The sequence below is a fragment of the Schistocerca serialis genome, chromosome 7 (genome assembly GCF_023864345.2).
Source record: "Schistocerca serialis cubense isolate TAMUIC-IGC-003099 chromosome 7, iqSchSeri2.2, whole genome shotgun sequence".
Lineage (NCBI taxonomy): Eukaryota > Metazoa > Arthropoda > Insecta > Orthoptera > Acrididae > Schistocerca > Schistocerca serialis.
Genome location: NC_064644.1, coordinates 213660094 through 213684762, shown reverse-complemented (window position 1 = coordinate 213684762; position 24669 = coordinate 213660094). Strand labels below are relative to the sequence as shown.

The 24669-nt window shown below is 38.4% G+C and overlaps 1 protein-coding gene across 3 annotated transcripts in view; it reads right to left on the bottom strand.

The window, feature by feature from the left end:
- The window catches only part of LOC126412594 (ethanolamine kinase 1), a 159644-nt gene that overhangs the window by 20394 nt on the left and 114581 nt on the right, over nt 1-24669 (bottom strand). For all 3 annotated transcript variants that reach the window (XM_050082256.1, XM_050082258.1, XM_050082257.1), the window contains 3 exons: nt 23526-23663; nt 16190-16452; nt 4074-4300 (listed from right to left, as the gene is read on the bottom strand). In XM_050082256.1, coding sequence (XP_049938213.1) covers nt 4074-4300; nt 16190-16452; nt 23526-23663 — 628 coding nt within the window. The remainder of the gene's footprint in view (nt 1-4073; nt 4301-16189; nt 16453-23525; nt 23664-24669) is intronic.

Sequence of the window (24669 nt, the reverse complement as noted above, 5' to 3'; positions counted from 1 at the left end):
ATGCTACAATGGCTTGATGGAGTATGACAGTGAACTCTCAATGTCTTTGCCACCAAATTTGGCTGATGTGAAAATGATGGGACACTACTGGATATCAGCTATGCACTCACGAATAACAACGTCTAATTTACAGAACACAAGTGACCCGTACGTAGACATTTGGTGCCACATAGTTCTGCAAAGTTACCAAGGCCTCAACAGATATATGCCATGCAGAATCATTGCTCTGTATTGCATTTTAAAGGTGGACCAACAGCTAGTAAGTTAGATGGTTGTAGTGTTTAGGCTTATCAGTGGACATACATGCATACAATCAATAAAAACTAAAGCTAGTACAAACTATGCAGACACTGTTTGTCCTAATACAATTTACTATAGATAAGAAATTAAAATCTCTAATGTTACAAAATAATGGTATTTCATATTTTGTAATCATGTAATATATGGAAAAAAACAAGCTGCAGCTACATTTGCACAACACTGTTTTTAACATACACAATGACCTTTACTTTGGACAAGTATTGGGAAATTATCCTAATGTACTAAAAACTGTCATTTTCTGAGTACTTATGGGAAACTTTTTAAATTAATTTTAACCAGTGTAAAGTTGGAGTTTCATATTTATGGCACTTGTTTGAGACAATACCCTCTATCCTTTCTCAAGTATGACAAGAACTACCAAAGTACAACTACCTATCAAAATGGTATTGAGAGAATAATTTCTTTCTCCACAATCTTCAACAGTTTTCCATACTATTGTTGGTATATTTAGTCTGTGAGCTTTAACCACTGATTTCAGTTCTCATTATGAATGTGCATACAGTTTTCTCAATCCAATCTGTCTTTTCAAGAATTGTATGATGGTTACAACTGAACTTTCAGTACTTAGCCACTGTAGACAGAAAACTATTTACCATAACGGGTAGTGATCTTCCAATAAAGATGGTCAAACTGTGTGCTAGTGTTAGTGTGATGACTTACAATTACGCATCGGTGCAGGTATGGCAAAGTAGTGTTGAAACCCAAATACCAACATGGATCTAGACAAGGTGAGCAGAGCTTCATTCATAAAGCTGTTTTGTAAAACAACAGCAATAGTGCTGCTGCTCTTCGCACATCTTGACGCATTAAACGAATATGGGAAGATGCACTTTCTGCACTGCAGTTAAAGAATGTGATCCAAAAGTTTGAATTAACTGGTAATTTGGGAATTGCTTCAGGAGAGGCTGATGACCAACTGCGCCACAAATTGTTGATGTTAGTGCTGTCATGTCTGGGAATGGTGGATGCAATGTGCAATCTTCAAGCAGTACATGAGCTGTGCCATGACAGTTGAACATTCCAAGGTCCACCATTCGAAAAGTGCTGCGAACAACTGTGAAATGGTATCCCCAGTACAGTTCCAAGCTACTGAGCAAAATTTGTAACCGGGAGTGTAAACAAGGTATGTAATTCACATAAGCTACCCTCTTTGGAAACTAAAATGGTTTTCTTTCAGAGGTTTATTAATTATTTATATTCCACATGTACTTACAAATATTTCCACAAAGTTTCATTGTCTTACAATTGCTCATTTTTCATGGTGGCCTTCTCCAGTAGCAAAACTTTAATTACAACCACCCTGTATATGAAGTACAGTCATGAGCAAATACATAATCACTTCCCTTCCCTTCAATCTTTTTGATGGATTTATCAGTGGCCAAAATTTGTTTTGCGTACTTCTTTTAACATTAACATCATTCTTACACCATGTCCCTCCAGTGTTCAATCAACAAAATCTTCACTTTTGACAGCTCCCATTCCTTTCATTTTGAAAACTCTTTTCTTATAGTCAAGATACCTATGGTGAACAAATATGCTATAGAACAAATTTCTCAACATTTACAATAATACTGTCCATTAAAATAACTACTCTAACCTACTTAAAAAAAAGATCTCACAAGCAGTCTTCCCACTCAGAACAGCACACTTCATGCTTCTATGCCAACTGGAAGCGTCTCCTTCACTACTCACTACTAACCAAGTTTTTAACATCTCCACAGGTTACAACACCAAGAGTGCAACAGTCAAAGTTGAGTCCTCATACAAGATCATCCCTCCGTATTCCCCTAACTAGTCTGGGTTGCCATGTGTCGCCTTCCTAATGTTTGAATCATCATTGTCGAACATATGACATTCCGTATCCATCATTTCCCACCAACAACACTGACTCTGCTGTAAAAATTGCCTCTCATGGAATGAGAACCATCACCTACTTCAGTAGCATCACTAGCAAAATTTACAATATTAAATGCAGGGTCAAATGCAAAACTGCTTGCATTATTTATCAAGCATTCACTGGACAACATACAAAATATGAGGGACTTGCTAAGAGCCTGGTAGAACACATGGATGAAGAGAAAATGTCCTACATTTGCAGTAGCCAGTTTGTGAGCATGATCTATAGTGCGGCTCACAAGGCTCGAATGCTGGCTATATCACATGGTGCTTTTGGAATCTCTTACCCAATACCTTCTCCCCAGAACTCCCAAGAATTTACTTCAATACATCTGCTCATCCCCAAAAATAACAGACTCAACCTACACTCTCTTCACACCTCCCCTACCTGTCCTCATTTTTCATTTCCATTTACTCTCGTCCCTTCCTCCTTAGGATCCACTGCTTCCTAATAACTTTCCTCTATACAATTGTTATATACAGAAATCTAATATGATTAAAGACATTACAAATGGCTTCATCTGTTTAATTCATTGTGATGTATTTGTAAGAATTACTGGGAATGAAAAACCAAGTTCAAATTTTCGGCTGGTGCACAAGCACAGTGATTCCTAAATGAGCCTGCTGCTGATATGTAGTTAAAATTATGCAGTCCCTTTTCCTTCATTGAGCTAAATATTTGCACGAACATTTACCTGGGCATGCTTGAGCAATGCCCACAGCCACAGCTTGATACAGATTCCATGGACTACACCTTTACATCTTTCAGCAACACAGCGCTCCATGTTGGGATATAGTGGTTCACACAATTTTAAATCTATATCTTCTAAACCATTGAATCATTCATACTGAATGTGATGACAATTCTGCTCTTGGCACATAGATTTCTAGACTTGGCACCCATGGATTTCTTTTTACTGGGTTATGTGAAGGATCCTACGTATGTGCCTCCTTCACTGAATAAAGTTCCATTTGTAATTCAGTCTTGTCAGTAACTCCAAAATTGCTTCAGAATGTATGGTATGAAATTAATTATTGCTTAGATCTCTTCAACTGACCTAGGGGAGTCTCTTAGAATACTATAAACTACCAGTATGTAAAATTTCTATGAACTTACAATTACTTTCTCTGTAATTTTTATCCGTGTGTCACAGATGCATTAAGTAGTTTTAACTGTTTGCAATCATTATATTCATTTTGAATTGTCTTGCACTTTCATAATAGTTCTCCAACTTATTTTATCTTTTCTTCTTATATATTCATCTTTACTTCTCCCCCTCTCATAATTATCTTTGAGGTGAAGTTGACACAGATTACTGATTTACTAATTTTGGCCTTCTAAACCCTCTGAAGCTGACTCAGTTTTTGCCTTTTTCTTCCTCATCTCTCATAGGTCTTTCTTGCCTTGAGTTCCAAGTCACATGCCCTGTCACTTTCTTTGGAAATAAGGTCTTATGGGACCAAACTGCTGATCATCGGTCCCAAAGCTTACGCGCCAAGTTAATCTAACTTAAAAAACCAACCAACCACACACACACACACACACACACACACACACACACACACACACACACACACACACACACACACACACACACCCCTGAGGAAGTACCCGAACCTCCAATGGGGGCAGCTGCATGGATCATGACAAGGTGCCTCAGACTGCGCAGCTACCCCACACGGCCCCTACCCCTGTTTCTTACGAAACATGTCTCACCACCACCTGGTGTGCGTGCACATGCGAAGGGTGAGGGGCACTTTTAGAAAGCCAGTCACATAAAATATCCACTGAATCTACATCATAAAAATGCAATAGACAAGTATTTTATTTTTTTAGAAATACTGTGAAACCTTACCTGCAAATTCTGCAAAATGGTTTCCAATATCGAAAGCTTGATAGTTGTAGCTGGAATACTCATAATCTATGAAGGTAACAGAGTTCTTTTCAGCATTATAGATAACATTTCCAAGCAATAAATCATTGTGACAAAACACAATTGGACTGTTCAGACGTGTCAACTGTGACTTTAAATTTTCAAATTCTTCTTCCAATTTCTTCTTTGGAGGAATGAGCTCTTCAAATCTGGAATGATGTACAAGTCCTCTTCAGTCACAGATTTCTGACAATAAAAGTGAAACACATGTTAACACTTCAGATTACCTACTGACACTGTAATGTTTATTGAGTGTTGAGACATTTATGATAGCTGGCTTTACAATAGGAGTTTGCACATTACATAAACAATAACTTTCTTTTAACCTGTTTGACAGTATCGGGTGATTATTATTAATTTAAATAATGAGAGTGATCAGGTATCATAAAACTGTGAGATCTATAGCAGTTTAATACTAAGAGCAGCAAACGATCATTTCAAATAACATGCCATTTTTCCTTTTCATTCTTAACTGACAGAACATAAATAATGAATGAATCAGTGGAGCGCTGCTGTTTTTGAAATTTTCTAGCAAATTAAAACTATGTGCCAGACCGACAGCTGTATCCAAGAACCCTGCCTTTGGATGGTATTTTTTACTGACTAGGCTACCCAGGCACAGCTTGTGACCCAGCTTCACAGTTTCACTTTTATCACTAACACTCTTCCATTTCCTCTTAATCTTGTTGGACAGGCACTCCTTCAAGAAACAGAACTGGAAAGAAATTCCTTACCCACAGTCTTGAATATTGTTTTCAGAATGAATCTATTATTACAGTTGGGTGGGTACTGTTTTCAAACTGGAAGAAAGGCATGCTACCTAACAAGGTAAGCACGGCAATCTATCCTTTTCGTAATATTGATGTTATTCCATCCTCAACTTTCCACTGTTTGTACTTCTGCATGTCCATACATATGAGTAAGTAAGAATATAACCTATTCCACATGAATAATTTCTCTTTAATGAGCAAACAATGTTGACAGCAAAACAAAAATAATTCTGAGTCTATGTTACAAGGATATATTGCCAATGTGGTGTCCAACCATCAACCTTGTTTGTAATACAATTACTGTAATCAGAATGCCAAAATGCCTGCTTATCATTTCTTGAGACCGGAACAACCACAGATAAAGAAGTAAAGAAAATGCACATTGAAATTTGACAATATAAAAATAATTAGTTCACCAGATGGAAAGAAATTGAAGACTTTTTAAAAACTTAGTTGTTGCATGATGTGATGCCTAGTGCCATCACAAACCGCTATTTTTTGTGTGCATACTATGATGTGATAACCCAGTTTTCCATCATGACAAAAATTCTCGCCCTGCATGCATATGTTTAGAAGGCAGCTGCATGTCGAAAATGTATGCAGTGTTGTGTAAATATCCTAATGCCAGCTAATAAGAAACCTCTCAAGTTAAAAACATGACTAACTGATCATCATAAAATATGGCCTGTTTGAGTATTACTGTTTTCAAAAGGCAAATGCTCCTCTATAAGCCTGTGGGGAAATTTAGTTGCACAATAGTTTTTGTATTTTCAATAATCTGTAAATACTTCTTAAATAACGTTATACGAAGTATGTGTACCAGCTGTTCACTGAATCCATTAAATGTGACACTCAACTGTTCCCCAAGAACAACTACACTAATGATATGACACATTTGGTGTTTCTTCACCCTCAGAATACCCTCAAACACAGTCACTGAACAGGTAATTGATGTAGGGACCTACTTTCTTCACTGAAATCATACTTTTCCCTTTTAATGAGATTTCACACAATCTCATAATTAGCTTTAGAGTTTAAGTATTCACACTATGATTTTCACTTAATTATATTTTTAGTCTTTTAGCGTTTCCCCATACTTATACAGGGTGAATTCAAATACCAACAAAATTTTGTAGGTTGTTCAGGGATATTGTTGGCATATTTTTGTACAAGGTGGTCTCCAGAGACTTATTACATAATAACAATTTTATCCGAAGAAGAGAAACACGTTTCATTACAGGTTTACTTAGCAATTGTGAAAACGTCACTGTGATTCTCAGCGAACTCCAGCAGGAGATGCTAAGAGAGGCATTCTGCATCACAGTACGGCCTACGGTTCAAGTTCAGAGAGTGTACATTCTTAGAAGAGTAAGCCAGTAAATTGCTTCTTCTTGCGTATATCTCATGGAAAGACCATGAAGATAAAATTATAGAGATTCAAACCCACACAAAAGCTTACCAGCAATTTTCCTTCCCATAAACCATTCACTATTAAAAGGAAACGGGTGAAGCGACACTGGTACGTAAAGTATCCTCCACCACATACCGTAATGGCGCTTGCAGAGTATACAACGTTGGTGCAGAAGTAATTGCATCTTCTTTTTTGCTTGTAAATATGTGAGCAGATCACAAACTGCTATTTTTTGTGTGGATACTATGCAGGTGTCTTGAGTATTCACAATAATAGGTGGCTCTGCGATTTTTGGTAGCAGCACAAAGTGCACTGCGAAATCAATTGTGCATCATGATAGATGGAAGTAACCCAGGTTGAACAGCATGCACACATCATAACAGCCATTCTCTGAGGGACACATGCAAAAGAGTATCAGAGTGAATTGATGGAAACCCTTGGTAATAAAGCCCTCCAATACCATGCAGTAGCATGGGAGACAGTAAAGTTTCAGCAATAATGCAAGGCAACCAGTCATCATCAATGCTTGGGATGACCTGTCAGAGTGAGGGCCAACATGATTGACTAATTGAGAGGGGTTATGGGACCAAATGGCGAGGTTATCAATCCTGTGATTCTGAAGTGAATCACAGAAGAAAGAGGGTCTGCTAAAAGTGGACGGATCCAGTCAGGGGGGTCAAATTATAAAATAATGAACATTAAACACACACAGTAAAGGCACAAAAGGTGAGACCAAATCTAAAAACTGGAAAAAAAGGGGGGCAGTCATGGGATCACAGACCACAACCACCCCTGCTCCAAGACTATAGTAGAACCTTATATCTGGAAATAAAAACCACTTTCACGGAGGAAACTGAGGACCAGTTCAACCATCCATGGATCATCTGATAATGTTAACACGAAGGGCTGAAAGAAGGAGTCATACCACCAATATGTGAGAAATCCTCAGTTTGGCTCCACAACCACACTGTGGGGTGGGTCATTACATAGGAGGAAACAATGGGTGAGCCAGGTATGATCAATGTGTGAACGGTATAGAACAGTGAACTACTCCTGAGAGGAGTAGAAGGAAGAGTGCCAAACTGCAGCAGACTCCTTGAGTGTGCGGAGTTTATTACTAGGAGCAGTAGCGCTCCAGATGGCATTCCACTTTTGGGCAAAGAGAGATGTGACATAGATCTGCGGATCCGCAGCTGGAATCATGAACGGAAATTGGGGGGGGGGGGGGGGGGGGTAAGTAACTGCTTCTTTAGCCAAACGGTCAGCCAGGTAATTCCTGCTCACATGACTTGGGACCCAGAGAAAGACAACTGAACAGGCAGCACGCTCAAGGGTGGAGAGAAGGTCATGCATAGCAAAGACCAAAGGGTGACAAGAGTAGCATCTGTCGATAGCCTGCAGGCTGCTCATGGAGTCTGAACAAATTAAAACACTGTGGATGGAGGCCTGAGAAACAAAAAGGAGGGCCCTACGAATGGCTAGAAGCTCTGCTATAAACATCCTACATGATCCTGGCAATAAATGGTGTCTGAAGCCAGTAGGAGAAGTGAAAGCGTATCCCAACTTATTGATTGTCTTAGAACCATCAGTATAAAAGATGGTAGCACCCTGGAATTGTGCAAGGATGGCACATACAAGACACCGGAAAACCATAGGAGTGACAGAGACCTTAGGATCCTGGAATAGATTGCTCCTTATCCGTGGTCTATGCACCATCCACGGGGGGAGGGGGTGGGTTATCAAAAATAAGGTCCAAGAAATGGGACTGTGCTACAACATCATGGAGCTGGTTGCTTAAAAGTTCTGGATTGGGAGGCACTATGGGTCCACGACAAAAATTCATAACCCGCATTTTGGAGGGAGAAAGCTGGAAGTCACTGGTAGTGGCCCACACAGAGGCCATCAGATGGCACCTTTGCCACCTCGGAGCTGGTGCTCAGCAGACGCTACCAAGTGGGAGCTGCACCAGATGCAAAAATTGTCAACGTACAATGCTGGGGTAACCAGAGCCCCAACAGAGGTCACAAGCGCATTGATGGCAATGAGGAAGAGTGTGACACCTAGCACAGGATCCTGTGGGATACCATTCTCCTGAATCTGAGGGGCAGTGAGTGAAGTGCCAAGTGAGGTGCCAACTCTAATTCAGAAGAGCCGGTGAGAGAAAAACTCATGGATAAAAATTGGAAGGGGACCACAGAAGCCCGTATCATGGAGGGTAACTAAAATGTGATGGTGCTAAAAAAGTGCTACATAGCAGATGGTTTGCATGTTATAATAAATCACTTGCAAACTCCAGGGAAGAAGACATCAATAAACCAAGAAGGGTGATATGAACAATGACAAATATTTGCACCATTAAGCTAGCCCAAAACTATTGCAGCTAGTCATCCTTATTCTGAATACGGGCACAGGGACAGTTGGCATCCACAGTGGTCCCTATATGATCTATTAGGGACACATCTGGGGATCGTACTGGCCACAGGAGTATCTCATGCAAACAGACCAAAGACATAGTGTCATGTGGACGAGCACGATTCTGTCTAAAAATGTCAGCACAATATTGTGGCACGAGAGGTAGCACATGAGGGGGCAGGATGTCTGAATTACTGTTGTGCTATCAGACTTACCTCAGTTCATACCAGCAGTGACCTTAAGTCTTACCAGATGACACTCTACACCATAATGTCACAAGTAACATTGCGCCTACAAAATACATTGGAAGTGTGGGAACTTTCCCCAGGTCACTGGCATACTCATAATGGTCATCTATGGTAGTGTGAGCCAAGATTCATAGCTGAAGACAACGTGATGCCACTTGTCAGCAGTCTACACTTCCGAGTCACACCACCACTCCAAAAGCAGTTGCGAGTAGTGGTGTTAATGGCACCGTATGCAAGGGGGCAGTAATTCCACGGTCTGGCAGTCACTAGTCTCCGACCAATGGTGACGTATGGCACAGAAGACTGAAGGTTAGTTTTTAATATCCAGTTGATGAAGATGCCATTAGAGACAGAGCACAAGCTCTGCTTTAATGAATGATGGTGAAGGAAGTAGGCTGTGTCCTTTCAAAGGAACCATGCCAGCAATTTAGGGAAATATAAGACACACTAAATCAGGATGGTCAGATGTAGATTTAAGCCATCAAATGTATGTCCAGTGAGCTAACCACTGTGCCAACTCACTTAGTAAATAATACAGAATGTTGAAGGCATTCCATACTTGTTCTCAGATGGCAGGCACAGATGTGACGGGTTTACGATGTGCCTGGTGCACAGTACAGCTATCCTACCTCATAGTGGTCAACTGGAATCTTGACTATGAGTATGCTTGCCTCACATTCTCATGCAGTTCAACATTGAGCCAATGTCACATCCAAATTCCCAACAAATCTAGACATTGTATGATTTGACGAAACAACCAAATGGGGACCCACAATGACGCCCTTTTCAAACACATTTAGATGGTGGCAATTTTGTCTCATGCAAGTATGTGCCATCTGCATGTCCTGAAAGTATCTCAGTTCAAGCGACACTAATGCACTCTAGTGGCTGATGTATCTGTCACAGGGAATTGAAGCTAATTATATATGTACCTGTCGTTGGTGCGTATATGCACAAAATTACTTTTATATGTCTGACCATCTCTCTCGAGTGCTTCACATGTTTATCAGGCAGTTCATATAGACAAAATGGACAGTGTACAATATTTGTAGATGTCAGTAAGTTTATAACCACATACTGTCCTATATTTGAACAAATTAAGGTATAAAAAATTCCGCATAATGTTTGCAGGTACATACACAATCCATACATATTATAAAAATGTGTAGACGTATGTTCCACATCTCCTAACCACTGGACCAATTTCAACCAAACCTGGTATACATATCATTACAACCAAGCGACAACTGCTGTGATTATAAGAAGCACTTACCTATCACAGGTCAGGAGATACCGTGTCAAACACTGAGTTGCATGAATAACTGCCACACTGTGCACAATGATTAAATTTATTACTTCTTTGCTATTAACACTATTTGCAATGCATGTCCCAGACAGTATTTACATATGCCACTGAATGTACCTACACAAATATGTCATTGTATGACACACAGTTCGAGACACGTGACATCACAAAACACTGAGATGTGTGGAAGAATGAAGTTTTAATACTGTTGTTCTTTACTACTACGACCCAGCTACAGTTGAGTTAACTTAAGGAAATTCCTGACACCTGGCAACACTTTTGACAGCGTGCAATAGTAAAGTGCAAATGGCTGTAGGTGAAAACAATAGCCATTTACCGAGTTACAAAGAGGCAGTGCCTTAGAGACATTTACAAAATCGCATTGTAGATACGTAAAACAGGTGCACCAGCATACAGAAACTGTATGGGGTACTGTACTTTTACGTTTGTACATCGTGCATATTTCTTTGTATGATTCTTTCATAATCTCAAAGGTGTTTTCACAAATACGAAGAAATGAAATATTTTCACTATTTCACTAAAAACACAGTTCATTTTTTCTTTTGTTTTTGTTTTGATATAAAACTGGCAAAAGAATACCTGAACAATGTGGGGTTTTCAGACAGCTTAAAGTAATACAATAAATTAAAAATTATATACTATAAGAAATTAATTGTTAGTAGTGGAGATGACAAGCTGGCTAAATAAACAATAAGGAAATTTTTTTTAGAAAAACTGTTCCTTCTTAGCACCATAGATAAAAATAAACGTATATTTTGTGCACTTACACATAAAAGGCATTGGATCACCTGTCAAAAATCTAAATGGGAAGGGGGGTTATAATTGACGATTTACAAATTTTTTGTGTCAGAACGGAGAAGTGTTACAGCCCTTTGCCTTACAAAAGACATCATCAAAAATCCTATCAGAGTATTATTACTGTAGCCAGTAGCTTTTGTAGAACTAACATAATTCCTGGAGCTCCCTACATACTTACTAAAAGATCTTTAAAATATGAAGTAAGAGCTATTTCCAATTTTATGAACAATCAGGACATATTTGAAAATCACTGCATACAATTAAAGGACTAAAATATTTTGTACACACACACACACACACACACACACACACACACACACACACACACACACACACACACACACCACGTAAATAAGTAATGACTCAAAAGTCTCTTTCAGAAACTATTAACAGAAAAGAAATGGAAAGGATTGTGATAGCTACCAATTTTAACACAAACACAATAAATTAACTTTCACACTTAACTTCATACAATTCACAAGAGAGTGAGTGAACTCCAACCTGTACACATAACATTCTGAGAAATTTTACATTTAGTGATACAAGAAAATTCTGCATTAATTTAGGAATTCCTGACCATTCTGCATCATTTGTGGAGATACCAAAAATGAATGAACCACACTTTTAGAAAATGTATATCAAACTATACCTCAGCAAAGGTAACATGTACTTACTCTATTGTAGATTTTAAATAGTAACCTGGCTATTCGGTAACAGTATTACAAGCTTTTAAAACTGTGATATTTCTTGGAAGTTATTTACACTCTTTGCCCCTACAGTGTGCTACAAAAATGGCAAACAAACTTGAGCAGGTACTACTGGTGTAACGTTGGCAAGTGACAAAATGATGGTACCACAATGACACGAAAAATAATACTAAGTGGACTTCATAAATTATATCAAATGATATAAACCTGTATTTAGAGTATAGACAAAGGCAGCAGAAGAAATTGCATAAAAAAAAAATTCACTCTGACCCACACAAATAAACAAAAGGCAGTATGTATGTCAGAGAACATGAAAATCATTTCATAACTGGCACCCCACAAACCTCCCACATTAAATTAGGTTACAAATTCATTGTAAAACCTTAACAAACATCATATTATTTCAATGACTGTTTAATAAATGTATCAAAATCAAATTATGTAAAAGGCTACCCGGGTAATGGCCACCTCACCTGTTTAGGGGAGAATAACTAAATACACTACTGGCCATTAAAATTGCTACACAAATAAGAAATGCAGATGATAAACGGGTATTCATTGGACAAATATATTATACTAGAACTGACATGTGATTACATTTCCACACAATTTGGGTGCATAGATCATGAGAAATCAGTACCCAAAACAACCACCTCTGGCCATAATAACGGCCTTGATACGTCTGGGCATTGAGTCAAACAGAACTTGGATGGCGTGTACAGAACACGATGCCACAGTTCATCAAGAGTAGTGACTAGCGTATTGTGACGGGCCAGTTGCTCGGCCACCATTGACCAGACCTTTTCAATTGGCAAGAGATCTGGAGAATGTGCTGGCCAGGGCAGCAGTCAAACATTTTCTGTATCCAGAAAGACCCGTACAGGACCTGCAACATGCAGTCGTGCATTATCCCGCTGAAAGGTAGGGTTTCGCAGGGATCGAATGAAGGGTAGACCAACGGGTCTTAACACATCTGAAATGTAACGTACACTGTTCAAAATGTCGTCAACGCGAACAAGAGGTGACCGAGACGTGTAACCAATGGCACCCCATACCATCACGCCTGGTGATACGCCAGTATGGCGATGACGAATACACGCTTCCAATGTGCATTCACCGCGATGTCGCCAAATACAGATGAGACTATCATGATGCTGTAAACATAACCTGGATTCATCCGGGGGGGGGGGGGGGGGACATTTTGCCATTCGTGCACCCAGGTTCGTCGTTGAGTACACCATCGCAGGCGCTCCTGTCTGCGATGCAGCGTCAAGGGTAACCGCAGCCATGGTCTCCGAGCTGATAGTCCATGCTGCTGCAAACGTCGTCAAACTGTTTGTACAGATGGTGGTTGTCTTGCAAATGTCCCCGTCTGTTGACTAAGGGATCAAGACATGGTTGCATGATCCGATACAGCTATGCAGATAAGATGCCCGTCATCTTGACTGCTAGTGATACGAGGCCATTGGGATCCAGCACGGCATTCCATATTACCCTCCTGAACCCACCAATTCCATATTCTGCTAATAGTCATTGGATCTCGACCAATGCAAGCAGCAATGTCGCGATTCCATAAACCACAATCGCAATAGGCTACAATCTGAGCTTTATCAAAGTCGGAAACGTGTTGGTACACATTTCTCCTCCTTACACGAGGCATCACAACAACATTTCACCAGGCAATGCTGGTCAACTGCTGTTTGTGTATGAGAAATCAGTTGGAAACTTTCCTCATGTCAGCACGTTGTAGGTGTCGCCACTGGTGCCAACCTCGTGTGAATGCTCTGAAAAGCTAATCATTTGCATATCACAGCATCTTCTTCCTGTTGGTTAAATTTCGCATCTGTAACACGCCACCCTCGTGGTGTAGCATTTTTAATGGCCAGTAGTGTATGAAAGAATTACAGCTGAAGGTTTAGAAAATTCAGTACCTCCGTAAAAAATAAAAATTCCACTACATGAAATACTAGAACCTGTTCCAATTGCTGTAGTGGTTATTCATATCAGGATCCCAATATATAATAAATTATTTGCACAAATATACTTCTCAGGTGCTGTAAAGCATGCAATAGTAAAACCACTGTTCATGGAAGGCTGAAAAGAAGATGTAGGGAACAACCAACCAATCAATATTTTCAAAATTGTTTGAAAAAACAGTAATTTCTTAGATCTCCCATAAAAAGCTTTTTATTGCATTAAATTAGTTTGGCTTCCAGGAATGCGAAGTACAATGTGTGCCATCAATAAATTCATTGAGAGAATTCATTTGTTTCTGAACTACTCCCAGATGCTACCAGGGATTTTATGTGACTTTACAAGGGCTTTTAATTGCACCACCCACTCTCAGTATCTTCATAAATTAGAGAGATATGGAATCGAGGGTAGTCTTTTGTGCTTCTTTCAAATGCTTTGAAATGAGTGAATCATATTTATAATGCATAAGAACAGTATTGACTCTAAAATGCAATATTCTACAACTCCCTGTGAAATAATTTTCCAGTGGAAATCTACTAAATCTGATTTGAACTATTTGAAAGCACTACTCTTGATTTCACATCTTTCTGATCTCTGAATAAAATATACCATTCAGTTTTATTTGCAGAAGACATATCTGTACTTACTGAAAGTGAATCCACTAGCAAATTTCCTAAAGAGTCATCAATATCCTGAACAGCTTAAAAGATTTGTTTGATCTAAATGGATTAATTAAACATGACAAAGGCATAACTAACACATTTGAGAACAGTCAAAAACCAAATAACTTTGTTTCTCCCAAAAATAAAAATCTTTGTTTGTACATAAAAACTACTTGCGAAACAAGTTTAACAGTCTTTCAGTCACAATGACAATTCTGGCCTATGCAATTGCCATGTCCATCATTTTATTATAATTACTTTGTGTGTTTTGAAATATGATTTTTTTTGGGGAGGGGAGTGGTGGGGGGAGGGGGTGAAAGTAGCGTAAAATAATATTTTAAAAAATCTTAGCAATATGTACAATATTGAGCCTAGGGATGCATGTCAACCACTATTTAGGTATCTAAACATATTAACTATTCTGTATATTTACATTTACCAGCTATCTTTCTTTGTATTGGTATGTAACAATTCAGAATTATTTATAGAAAACCCCTTCCTACATTTGTGTGACACTAGAAAAACACTAAATTTATGATATTTTCATACTGCTACACGCTCTAAAAAATTTCAACCCCGTTAATAATCTGTTGCTTTAATACTAATCTATACCTATTAAAAATACAATTATAGAATTGTGTATGGTTTTAGCTAATCTACAATAATTTAAAAGATTTTTATTTAAAAAAAAATCTGTAGTTACATGTAAACTTCCACTGCAAAAGTAAGACATGGTTGATAACTAGGTAAAAAGGCACGAATTACGAAAGGTACCAAGCAATGTGTGTTAATTATATTATACTATTAACTACTATTATATTAGTCTTACCAACATAAAATAAAGGATTATTCTATATAGCTTGTGCTAATATAATTTTTGGGGTATTGGTACAAATACCATCCAGTTCATATCACGTACAAAACCAGGAAACAACACAGAGGTCAAGAAGTGTTGTTATTGGCAGTTGAAGGGACTGGGATATTGTACTGTTAATGATGATAATGAGTAATGCTTACTATGTAATTACTGGAATATAAACAGCACTTGCTACTCTGTGAAATTTAATTTGTTGAGCCTAAATGAAAGCCTTTGTGCTGCCTCCAGCCAGAGTATTTTTTTATTATCTGCAAGAGGCTCTTTAAGAAACCCAAGCACCTTACCATCATAAAATTTCCCAATATTTGATATGATACAATATGTGTCTGCTTGAAGAAATAATTAAGTACTCTAGTTTAGAACACAAGAATATTATTTGAATCTCTCTCTCTCTCTCTCTCTCTCTCTCTCTCTCTCTCTCTCTCTGTGTGTGTGTGTGTGTGTGTGTGTGTCTGTGTGTGTGTGTGTCTGTGTGTGTGTGTGTCTGTGTGTGTGTGTGTGTGTCTGTGTGTGTGTGTCTGTGTGTGTGTGTGTGTGTGTCTGTGTGTGTGTCTGTGTGTGTGTGTGTGTGTCTGTGTGTGTGTGTGTGTGTGTGTGTGTGTGTGTGTGTGTGTGCTCTGATTCTGATTTTTACATGTTTATCCATGCTGATGCCCAGCAAGCCATGTGTTTTCTATTTTAGGGGGTGGGGGTGGGGAATGGGGATGTGAGGGAGGGGGGAGGGAGAGGACGGGGGGGGGGGGGGGGGGAGGGGGGCACAAGAGGTATATATATGGGGGAAGGGAGGCGGGTTATTTTCTATGTTGATAGAACAGCTAATCAGGTAATCCAGGCAATATAAATTATTCTTACCTAGTTTGCTTTGCAGGATCTTCAAACTTTGTTGGCATGATGTCCATGAACTGCCGCACCTTAGACCATAAGGCAGGGCGCCTAGGTACTCCTGGACCACAATCAAGACGATGCATGTTCGCCATCATACGTGCCACCAAGGGAAAAACAGATATATGATGACAAGTGTCCACTGTAAGGACATCCCCCGACACATACTCATATGCCAGACCATTATCAAATGTGGCATACAATTGCGGGGCATAGCCTGCAGCATGAAGTAGCTGTAGGCACAAGCACGAGCCACCTGTTTAATCAACCCAGTCACTGTACGTTTTTGTTTATCACTAAGAGCATGGTCTAATTAATTTTGTTTAATTGTCATTTAGTAGCAAATAAATAGAGTCCCTATTGCCACAAGCAAGCAATAATGTGTACAAAATAATGTATTCTGTACACTAATAAGGTCAAAGAAGACGTTTCATGAGGCAGAAAATAATGTCTACATAAATTGCCAAAATATAAGTATAAAGGTACACACAATTTTAATTTAAGGAAAATAGAATTTCAATTATGAACTTACACATTTGACAATTCCTTCATCAAGAGAAGAAAGCAGTTAGTTAATAGGTTTTCCTAATTTCCAAGTTTTCCACGCATTATCTTTCTAATAAGCAGTTTTAAGTGATTTTTTCTTATCTACATCATATTCACTGTTTTCCTTTTATCTCTTCTATTCTCCTAAACCTTTGCCGAATTTAAAGTTACAAAGTATATCACTGCCAGTACAACATGCGTAACTCATTTCTATGGACCTGTTTCTTAATTGTTTATTTCAATATCTGATATGCAGGCACTTCTCTTCAATCCAAAATACTGGCCATCTTATTCCCCCTCCCTTTTAAAACTGATGGCAGCAAAGAATATGTACAGATGCAAATAGTTTCTTCCCCATGCACATGGTTTTGTTTCAAACTGTTGAAATATATTACATTACCATTACCAGCAATTATACTTTTTGACCTAAAATGTCACTTAACTGTCTTTCACATATACTGTTAAAGGATGTTAAGTATGTGCAAAGACATTTTAGTAATGAGAAAATTTATTACAAAGTGACACAGAAAACCATGATTCACAGGCAATAGTACCATACTACAAAATTACACACAACAGATTGGAACAAATGAAAGAACAGTCAATTACTTTGCGGTAGATATCTCATTACTTGACACTTTTATGCAAGATGTGAAACATTGCAGCAGAAGTAAGACACACTGATTTGGGCTACATATGTCCTATATTGTTTCCATTCATGAACACATTTGCACTGGAGATTTATTACGGGTCCAATTCAACTTCAGCATCTTCAGCTGTCTCTCAATAATTTTCTGCTGATCCCACTAGGAAGTTATCAGAAAATTAATGAAGCATAGGTGGTGTTAGGGGGCAACAAATCAATCATGTTATTTTTATTCTCCGCAAAGGGAAATGGGTTTTAGTTGCTTGTTCTGTTGTCCTCTTCACAAGAGTGTCATGTCTAGAAAAGGGTGGTGAATCCAATGTATCATTTTAGTTCAACACTAGTATCTTTGATAAACTTTAAGCAATTTATGTTTAATCACAGCAATTGATCCACCAACATCAGTTTTCTTCACTGTCAAAGCTTTTTTCAGCAGTTCTAAATACTGGATAAAATCTGATGTTTCATCTCTCCTTGTAGCGATAGGGGAGATGCTGAGTCGCAGATAGGCACAACAAAAAGACACAATGAAGCTTTTGGCCATTAAGGCCTTCGTCAACAATAAATGACACACACACTTCTTCCATCAGCTTAAATAGTTATATCCACCCATGTATGTGGTAAATCTATATTCTTTCCTGTATCATTTTTCTTTCTGAACATAATTAGTACTACATTTCATATGAGTGTAACCTGGCACTAAGAGCTTGTGATCTGAAATGCCCAGATTTTTTACAATTCTTTAACACTGCCTTAAACATTGCAATCATATATGTATTTATATCCTGGCCGACTAAAGTATCTGATGCTTTACCTCAGAAGATAAGTTTAGCTATCCATGAAGCTGCGTTGTTTGCTCCTCTGCCACCATCTATGCAGCAATTCATGGTTAAGTTAAAGGTCTGGAGTTCTCATTTATAAAAGATCACAGAACATTGCAGGAAAGGGGTAAGTACACACGTCTGCATGTGAAAAGTCAACACAGGCATCATGTCATTGGCTGATGCAGCATCATAATCACTAGATTTTAAAGTGTATGCCCCATCAGCCATTCTATGGTGTTCTCTCGCGTGAGCTATTACTTTTCCATCTATTTTATTTAGTCGTCAGTCTTCTGACTGGTTTGCTGCAGCCCTTAAAAATTCTTCTCCTGTGGCAAACTCTTTATCTCAGCATAGCACTTGCACCCTATGTCCTCAATTTTTTGGATGTATTTCAATATCTTTTTACCCTCTACAGCTCCCTCAAGTATCATGCAATTTATTCCCTGATGTCTTAACCAGTGTCTTATCATCCTGTTCTTTCTACTTGTCAACATTTCCCATATGTTCCTTTGTTAACCATTTTTGCAGAGAATCTCATTTTTTACAAGTCCACCAAATTTTCAACATTTTTCTACATCACTACATCTCAAACGCTTAAGACCGCCTTCTGTTCTGGTGTTCCCAAAGTGCAAAATTCACTACCACACAATACTGCATTCCAAATGTACATTCCCAGAAATATATTTCTCAATTTAAGGCCCATGTTTGATACCAATAGAGTTTTCTTCACCAGGAGTGCCCTTTGCCTGTGCTAGTCTACTTTTTATGTTCTCACTTTAACTGTCAAGGGTTATTTTCCTTCCAAGTTAGCAGAATTCTGTAACTTTGTCTACTTCATGAGCACCAGTTTTGATGTTGAACTTCTCACTATTGTGATTACTGCTACTTCTCATCATTTGCATATTTCTTCATTTTACTCTCAAACTACTTTCCATATTCCTTAGACTGTTTTTCCACTCAACAAATATGGTAATTATTCTTCACTTACACTGACAACAGCAACGTCATTAGCTAATCTTATCACTGATACCCTTTCACCCAGATTTTAATTCCACTCTTTAATCTTTCTTTTGTTTGAGGCCATTGCTTCTTTGATGTATAGACTGAACAGTAGGTGCTAATGACTACATCTCCGTCTTACACTCTTGTCAATCCAATCACTTTGGTCTTTCAGTCTTATTGTTCCTTCTTTGTTTTAGTACATATAGTATATTCCCTGTCTATCCCTATTCTTTATCCCTGTTTCTCTCAGAATTTTGAAAATCTTGCACCAGTTGACATTGTGGAACACTTTACTCAGGTCAACAAATCCTATGAACATGTCTTGGCTTTTCTTCAGTCTTGCTTTCATTATTAACATCAGAACTGCCTCTCTCGGATCTTTACTTTTCCTAAAGCCAAACTGATCATCGTCTAATGGATCCTCAATTTTCTTCTCCATTCTTTTTATCAGTATCTTGGATGTATGACCTGTTGCGCCAAACGTACAATAGTTCTCACATTTTTCAGCTCTTGCTATGTTTCAAATTGTGTGGATGATACTTCTATGGAAGCCTCATAGTGTGTTAACAATCTGAGATTGTACACACTGACATCAACAGTCATTTGACTGCCTCCTAACCCAATAATTTTAGAAATTCTGATGGAATTTTATCTACCCCTTCTCCCTTATTTCATCTCAAGTTTTCTAGAGCCCTTTAAATTCTGACTCATACTGGATCCTCACATCAATTCCAATTTACTTTTCTATTACATCATTATCAGACACCACCTCCCCTCATAAAGGCATTCAACACGCTCTTTCCACCTATCAACTTGCTCCTCTGCATTTAAAAGAGAAATTCCCATTGCACTGTTAATATTGTTGCCCTTTGTTTTAGTTTCATCAAGGCTTCTTTCAACTTTTATATATGCTGAACCAGCCATTCCTATCATCATTTCTTTTTTGATTTCTTCACATTTTTCTTGCAGCCATTTCACCTTGGTTTCCCTGCACTTATTATTTATTTAATTCCCAATTGATAATATTGCTATATTCATGTCTTTCCCTGAACATTTTTTTTATCAATATATTTAAGTATTTCTTCTGTTACCCAAGATTCCTTTGCAGTTACATTCCTTATACCTGTTTCTGTCCAACATCTGTGATTGCCATTTTTAGAGATGCCCACTCCTCTCCAACTTAACTGCCTACTATGGCATTCCTTACGACAGCTTCCTTTTCTGCCTTACCCAATAGTAACATTTCACTGCACTGGAACACACATGTCGCAAGTGTCAGACGAAGGACATTTATTTGAAGATTTGTTACTTCATCAGCTTACGGGCTGTATGTCTTTGATCCATACCTTATATAGGGTGTACATTTGAGCAAGAGGTTTGTGTGGTAGAGGTATCTTATCCACATGTTTCCTTGCGGGTACAGACAGCAAATGGTTCCTGGCATTTTGAAAATCCAGAAACTGCTCTGAAGGCAGTAGTATCTTTTCATGTCATATGGAACTAATCACTTAGTGGTGCTTGTATCTTAATTATTGCATTTATCACTAGGTTACTACTCTCAATGAATCTTGATAAACACTTTTTACAACCAAGCACCATCGATCCACTGATGCACAGCTGATGCTGATGAGACAACAAATGTTCCTTCTGGGTACAGGATATTTTTTGGCGTGGTGATAATACTACCCTCCTAGAATGATCTCCCATTACTGAGTATTCTTCCAACATCACACAGTGGTCTTTGTTACTAAATTTTTCTTTGCATGAAGACCTGCAGTCTGTCGATGGTTTACAATCCCTTGACTTAACCACCTGTCCATTTCAGTGACTAAAGTCTCATCTCCCTTTTGTTTTCCCTTTATTATTGCACCGACTTTCCACGATATTCCTATCATGCTATCTGCTTCCTTTAGTTTCTTCCAGGCTGTTTCTTCAGCATCCATCAATTCAACAGCACTTCTGATTCTTTGCTTTTAACAAAGCTCCTGGCGATGGAGATTTGAAAGACTTCTAACGAGTTTTCTATTTTTGCATTATCTCTCTTCAATAAAACTGCCTTTTCATGCAAGTTATAAGGTTGGTGCACAAGTTTGCAGCATTTTTGTTTTATATGTTCGTATTCTGGTAGCTATGGGTTTATTTATCGACTGCCATTTTTTATTTGTTGTCCACTGTTGCTATCGAAGTTTGTCATCTGGAGATAGCGAGTGGAGCTGTGGACACTGGAAAATGGAATGAACATTTCTGAAATTCTTCTGTTCGAGTTCAATAGAGTGGTGACAGCAATGGAGGCAGCCAGAAACATTTGCACCGTGTATGGGGATTATGATACTGGACAGAGCACAACAAGAAGATGGTTCTCTCATTTAAAGAGAATCGTTTTGCCACCAGTGACTCTCCACATTCAGGAAGGCCTTTGTGTTTTGAAGAATATAATTTAAACACATTAATCCACAAAAGTCTATGTGAGTGTGTTTGAGAATTGGCAAATGTGATGAACTGATCATTCCACCACTGTGGGATATCTGCATGCAATGGGATGGTTTAAAAGACCAGATGTATGTGTATCAAATGCTGTAAGCCAAAATCACAAAAATCAATGCGTGGCCGTATGCGTATCTCTTCTTGCTTGTCATCAATTGGCTCATGAACACCACCAACCATTCCTACTCTACATCATTACTGGTGACGAGAAATGGTGTTTTTATGCTAAAATTAAGGAAAAGAAAGGCATAGTTTGGCCAAAAAACATCAACTCCCCATACAAAGACCTGCATGCACCCACAAAAGATAAGGTTATGCATATGGAGGAACAGCCATAGTGTGGTGTATTACAAATTCCTTACCCGAGGTGTAACCACCACTGAACTGATACTACTTCACAATAACACTAACCCACATCTACTGCACTGACAAAAAAGTGCTATACAGAAGCTGTGTCGAGAAGTCGTACTGCACCCGCTTTACTCACCCTATCAAGCACCATAAGATTTTTATCCCTTCTGCTCTCTATCCAACAACCTTGAAGCAACTTCCTTTCCAGGTGAAACTGCACTCCGAACATGGCTTGACAAATTCTTCACCTCAAAACCACGTGATTTTTAGTCGCAGAATCAAAAAGTTATCCCAGTGTTTGTAGACCATTGTAAATAGCGAAGGAAAATATATTATTGTTCATTAAAGTCTCTGTTATGTGTATCTGTTGTGTTTATTTAAGTTATGTACCAACCTAATAGATGCATGCCCTCTAATGAGTGAGGAGTTGTTAGGGAGTCTTCTATTAATAGAACCACAGCTGAATTACCATACCATGTGATGACAAGGCACATATCTTTCATCACATCAGTGAAGCTAACTGGTTTCTGTATGGAACGAGCCACTTAACTCCATTCTGGCCATTTCCTTACACATACAACACCCCCCCCCCCCCCCCCCACCCCCACACAAAAAACACTTTACATCACATAAGTCTTACATTCACATTTTTCTGCAGGGGATAAAATATTTTTAATTGCATTAATATAAGTTTCTTGACTTATAATGTGTAGATGCCAGGTAATTATATCAAGTGGCAAACTCATTCAAATACTCTCTAGAGAATTCTAGTTTAGAGGGGCGTATACATTACAGCAAGCTTATGGCATGTTCCACATGAAGCTACAGATCAAAATTTACTATCAATAAAGCAAAAGTTTTTAAGTAAAATGGAACACCAAATGTAAATAACAACAGTTTACCTTACCCATGCATACCATATTAATCTTTCCATATAGGGAACAAGACTTTTTTAATGAACACAAGTTATAGACTGAGAAGAATAATTTTTTTAGCAACCTAAGAAGTAATGACCACCTACCAATCAATCATACAAGGAGGATGATTCCTTTATGCACGAGTATCACAATAACAATGTAGTATGTCAATAAAGGAACAGGCAACTACCATGTAGTAAAAGGCACCAGTGATTTGCAATTCTTATCACTGTGGCAGTGAAAATAATTAGAAACATTATATGCTAACAACTACAATTTTCATAAGGAAAGTTGAAATTACAAAATTAAATTGAACAGTGTGTCAAATTTCTTACGAAACATTATTATAGCTTTCAATACAAAGTCAGTATTATTCAATTTTGCCTAAATTGTTAATTTGTCTTTTAAAGATTGTATTACTCACCTTCAACTTTATAATTAATCAAGAAAAATGACAATGAGAATATTGTGTCACCAGAACCAGAACATTAAATGGATACTTCAGACTACAGTTTCAGAACATCAGTTCCCATTACCTGAATATTCCGTGTTTCTGCATGCCTGTCTATTAGGAGATCTGTCTTCTGGCCATATACTCTTACAAGAACCACATCGTCAGGACAGTCACCATAGAAGCACCCCACCAGTTTGTTGGTAATACCATCAGTAAACACCTGAGACCAATTACATTTCACAGTATTCCACCAGTGATATATGAGATGACTGCTACATTAGAGAACTTAAGATAAAATTTAATACATTAATAATCTGTGTACATAAAATTCATTTTATGATATACAATTGAGGAGCCTGCTTGAAACAGACCTTTGGTAAACAGTATGAATTGGTTTACTACAGAAACTAGTCAGATAAGTGTCTGAATAAACAAAACTAATAGTTACCTCATCAGAAACAGGCAGAAGAGGAGTATCCTACAGAGAAAGAAATCTTATTGCCTCTAACTTCAAAGGTGCTGCATAACATGTCTACCTTATTAAATGCCATGCCACCAGAATACAAAGTACACATTTAGCACTTATCCTCAAAACATTTCAGGAAGACTCAAACTCACAAAGACAAAACAGTGAACACAGTACTCCAGATTGAATCTACATGTTAGTGGGACTACTGGTAGCACTTTAGAAATCTTTAGTGATTCCTTCTGCTGGTTTCATGGGATTTTTTTGCACCCATCTTCCAAATTCTCGACAATCGGTGCCCATCGGTACACGAGGGCTGCCTGACCTTGGTTTAGCAGTGACTATTCCCCAATTTCTACTCCACAATCCAATCACAAACAACTCACTTTGTCAGCTTTAGAAGGGTTGATACATAGTGAATGGTTGTTTTCATTCACGGGACATCCAGTGACTACTCCAGTTCGAAGTCACTGAACCCTCCTGACCATCTTATCCTGCTGTTATTACTCCTCTAGCTGAAATGATCGTACGGCAGTATTGGCCGAGAGGGACTGCCTGTGGTTGGTCCGTCACCGAGCGCAAGTCTTTCTATTTGATACCCCTTTGTGACTTCTGCGTCAATCAAGGTGAGAGGAAAGGATTAGGACAACACAAACACCCAGTCCTCGTGCTATCATCATCTCCATCTGGTCGGGAATTTAACCTGGGATCTCACAATGCAGGGGCAACAACGTCAACCTCTAGACCACTAACTGTGGAC